Source organism: Apteryx rowi, unplaced genomic scaffold (assembly GCF_003343035.1).
Source record: "Apteryx rowi isolate R43461 unplaced genomic scaffold, aptRow1 scaffold_790, whole genome shotgun sequence".
Classification (NCBI taxonomy): Eukaryota; Metazoa; Chordata; class Aves; order Apterygiformes; family Apterygidae; genus Apteryx; species Apteryx rowi.
The window spans coordinates 110,804-112,978 of NW_020451083.1; the positions used below are offsets into that span (position 1 = coordinate 110,804).

General features: G+C 56.5%; 1 protein-coding gene across 1 annotated transcript; it reads right to left on the minus strand.

Annotated features, from left to right (window-relative positions):
• Positions 1–831: 831 nt before the first annotated feature.
• LOC112977024 (transcription factor SOX-3-like) lies at positions 832–1,995 on the minus strand. Its single transcript, XM_026088868.1, has one exon. It carries the CDS (start codon positions 1,810–1,812, stop codon positions 862–864), a length of 951 nt encoding a protein of 316 aa, XP_025944653.1. The 5' UTR covers positions 1,813–1,995; the 3' UTR covers positions 832–861.
• Positions 1,996–2,175: the final 180 nt, after the last annotated feature.

The following is a 2,175-nucleotide window of genomic DNA, read 5'->3' on the forward strand; positions in this document are numbered from 1 at the left end:
CCGCCTCCGGCCCCGGCCCGCGCCGCACAAACCGCCCGCAGACGCCCGAAGTGCCTCATATAAAATTTATTGATCTCTCTTCGTTTAGAAGAAGGAAGAAAACGAGGACTGGGAAGAGGGAGGGGGAGGAAGAGGAGTGTTTCGATAACTTCACTTTTTTTTTTTTGGAAGAAATCCGGTAAACAAACTAAAACGTTTCTTCATCTGATATGTCAAAACATGGTTCACAGTAAAATTCACAAACCGATTTACATAAGTTTACAGCTTAAGAAAAACTCAGACACACAACTTACTATAAATAAAAGAAATGCGTTTGCGACCCGCACAGCTCTCTTCCCCCCTCCCCTTTAAGGAACAAACCCCTAAAGTTAAAAAGTCATGAAAACTACAGATTTTGGACAGAAACCAAGGGAGACTCAATAGGGTGGGAAGAACACAACATTTTTAAGAAACCACAACGAAAATGTAAACAACTGAACAACTGAGTTTAAAAAYAAAAGCCCGCCGTTTTTCATTGCAACGCTAAAAATCAAACTGGAAGATGCAAGACCTTTTTAAAACTTTTAAGCGAACAAAACATAGTGCCCAACCTAGCGGAAACCAGGAAAGAAGTTGCCGTGGTTTAAAAACTTCACAGGGGCTTCTARGAGGCAGGAGTTGTGCTCTATTAAAATAACAGCTTGCTCAAATATTTTTCTTTCCGTACAAAAAGGACACATCTAACGGATTTCCTTTTAAAATTTCTTCGGAGTCAGTATTAAGTCTGCTAAGCCGAGCAACACTGCCGTACGTCCCGATATAGTCAAGGAGCGGTGGTGGGGTTAAGGATTAAGGTGGGGAGCCCTCCGGAGCAGCCCAGCATTATATGTGAGTTAATGGTACGGTACCATTGACGCCAGTCCCGGCACTCTGGTAGTGCTGGTGGACACTGTGTAACCTGCTGCCCTGCAGGGCGGAAGGGTCTGTGGCATCGCCCCCCGGGGGGAGATACATGCTGATCATATCCCGCAGGTCTCCCAGGCAGGCCCTCTGCGAGTGGGAAGCGATGGCCGGAGGCGGCGAGCTGGGCTCGGATTTCACCACGGAGCCCATGGAGCCCAGGCTCATGGCCGTGGAGGGCTGCTGGCCGTAGGCGGCCGGGGACATGCTGTAGGTGGAAGCGGCGTTCATGTAGGTCTGGGCCGTGGACATCATGGGGCTGTACTGCAGGCCGCTCATGTCGTAGCGGTGCATCTGCTGCAGCTGGGGGCTGTTCATGCCCGGGTGCTGGCTGTAGCCCAGCTGGTCTTGCATTAGGGAGTAAGCCCCGTTGGTCCAGCCGTTCATGTGGGCATAAGTGTCAATCCTCTGCCCCACCCCGACGGGGCTGCTCACCGCGTTGGCCCCCCCGGGAGCCAGCAGGTTGCCGGGCAGGGAGTATTTGTCCTTCTTCAGCAAGGTCTTGGTCTTCCTACGGGGCCGGTATTTGTAATCCGGATACTCCTTCATGTGCACGGCCCGCAGCCGCTTGGCCTCGTCGATGAAGGGCCGCTTCTCGGCGTCGCTCAGGAGCTTCCAGTCCGCCCCGAGGCGCTTGCTGATCTCCGAGTTGTGCATTTTGGGGTTCTCCTGGGCCATCTTCCGCCGCTGGCCCCGCGACCACACCATGAAGGCGTTCATGGGGCGCTTCACCCGGTCCTGGTCCGAGGCGGCCCCCGCTCCGTTGCTGGCGCCGCCGCCGCTTTTGCCGTTGCTCCCCGGAGCCGGGTTCCCCCCGGCGCTGCCCGGCGTGGGCTGCGGCGTCTTAATCTCAGTCTCCAGCATGCTGTACATGGCCGGAGCCGGCAAGAGGTGCGCCAGGGTGGCGGGCAGGCGGGCACCACGGCGGGGAGAGGRAGTAAAAAAAAATAATAATAATAACGAAGGGGAAAGAACCGGTCTGGGCGGCTGCTGCAAGAGGAGGAGGAAGTTTTTCCGCCTGCCCGGCGGGCGGAGGCAGCGCTCCCCGAGCTGCTGCGGCGGCCGCGCCGGCGGTGCGCTGCGCTGCGCTGCGCTTCCCGCGGGCAGCGCCGAGCAATGCGCGCACCTCTCGCGGGGCATTTGATTGACGGGCTATAAATGAGCGGGCGGCAGCCAATCAGCGCCCGGCTCCCGACAGGCCCTGACGGATGGTAATGGACCAGCTGCTTACGGGGG

Excerpts from the sequence above, each read along its gene's own strand:
- LOC112977024 (XM_026088868.1), bottom strand. The coding sequence starts at position 1,812 with ATGTACAGCATGCTGGAGACTGAGATTAAGACGCCGCAGCCCACGCCG.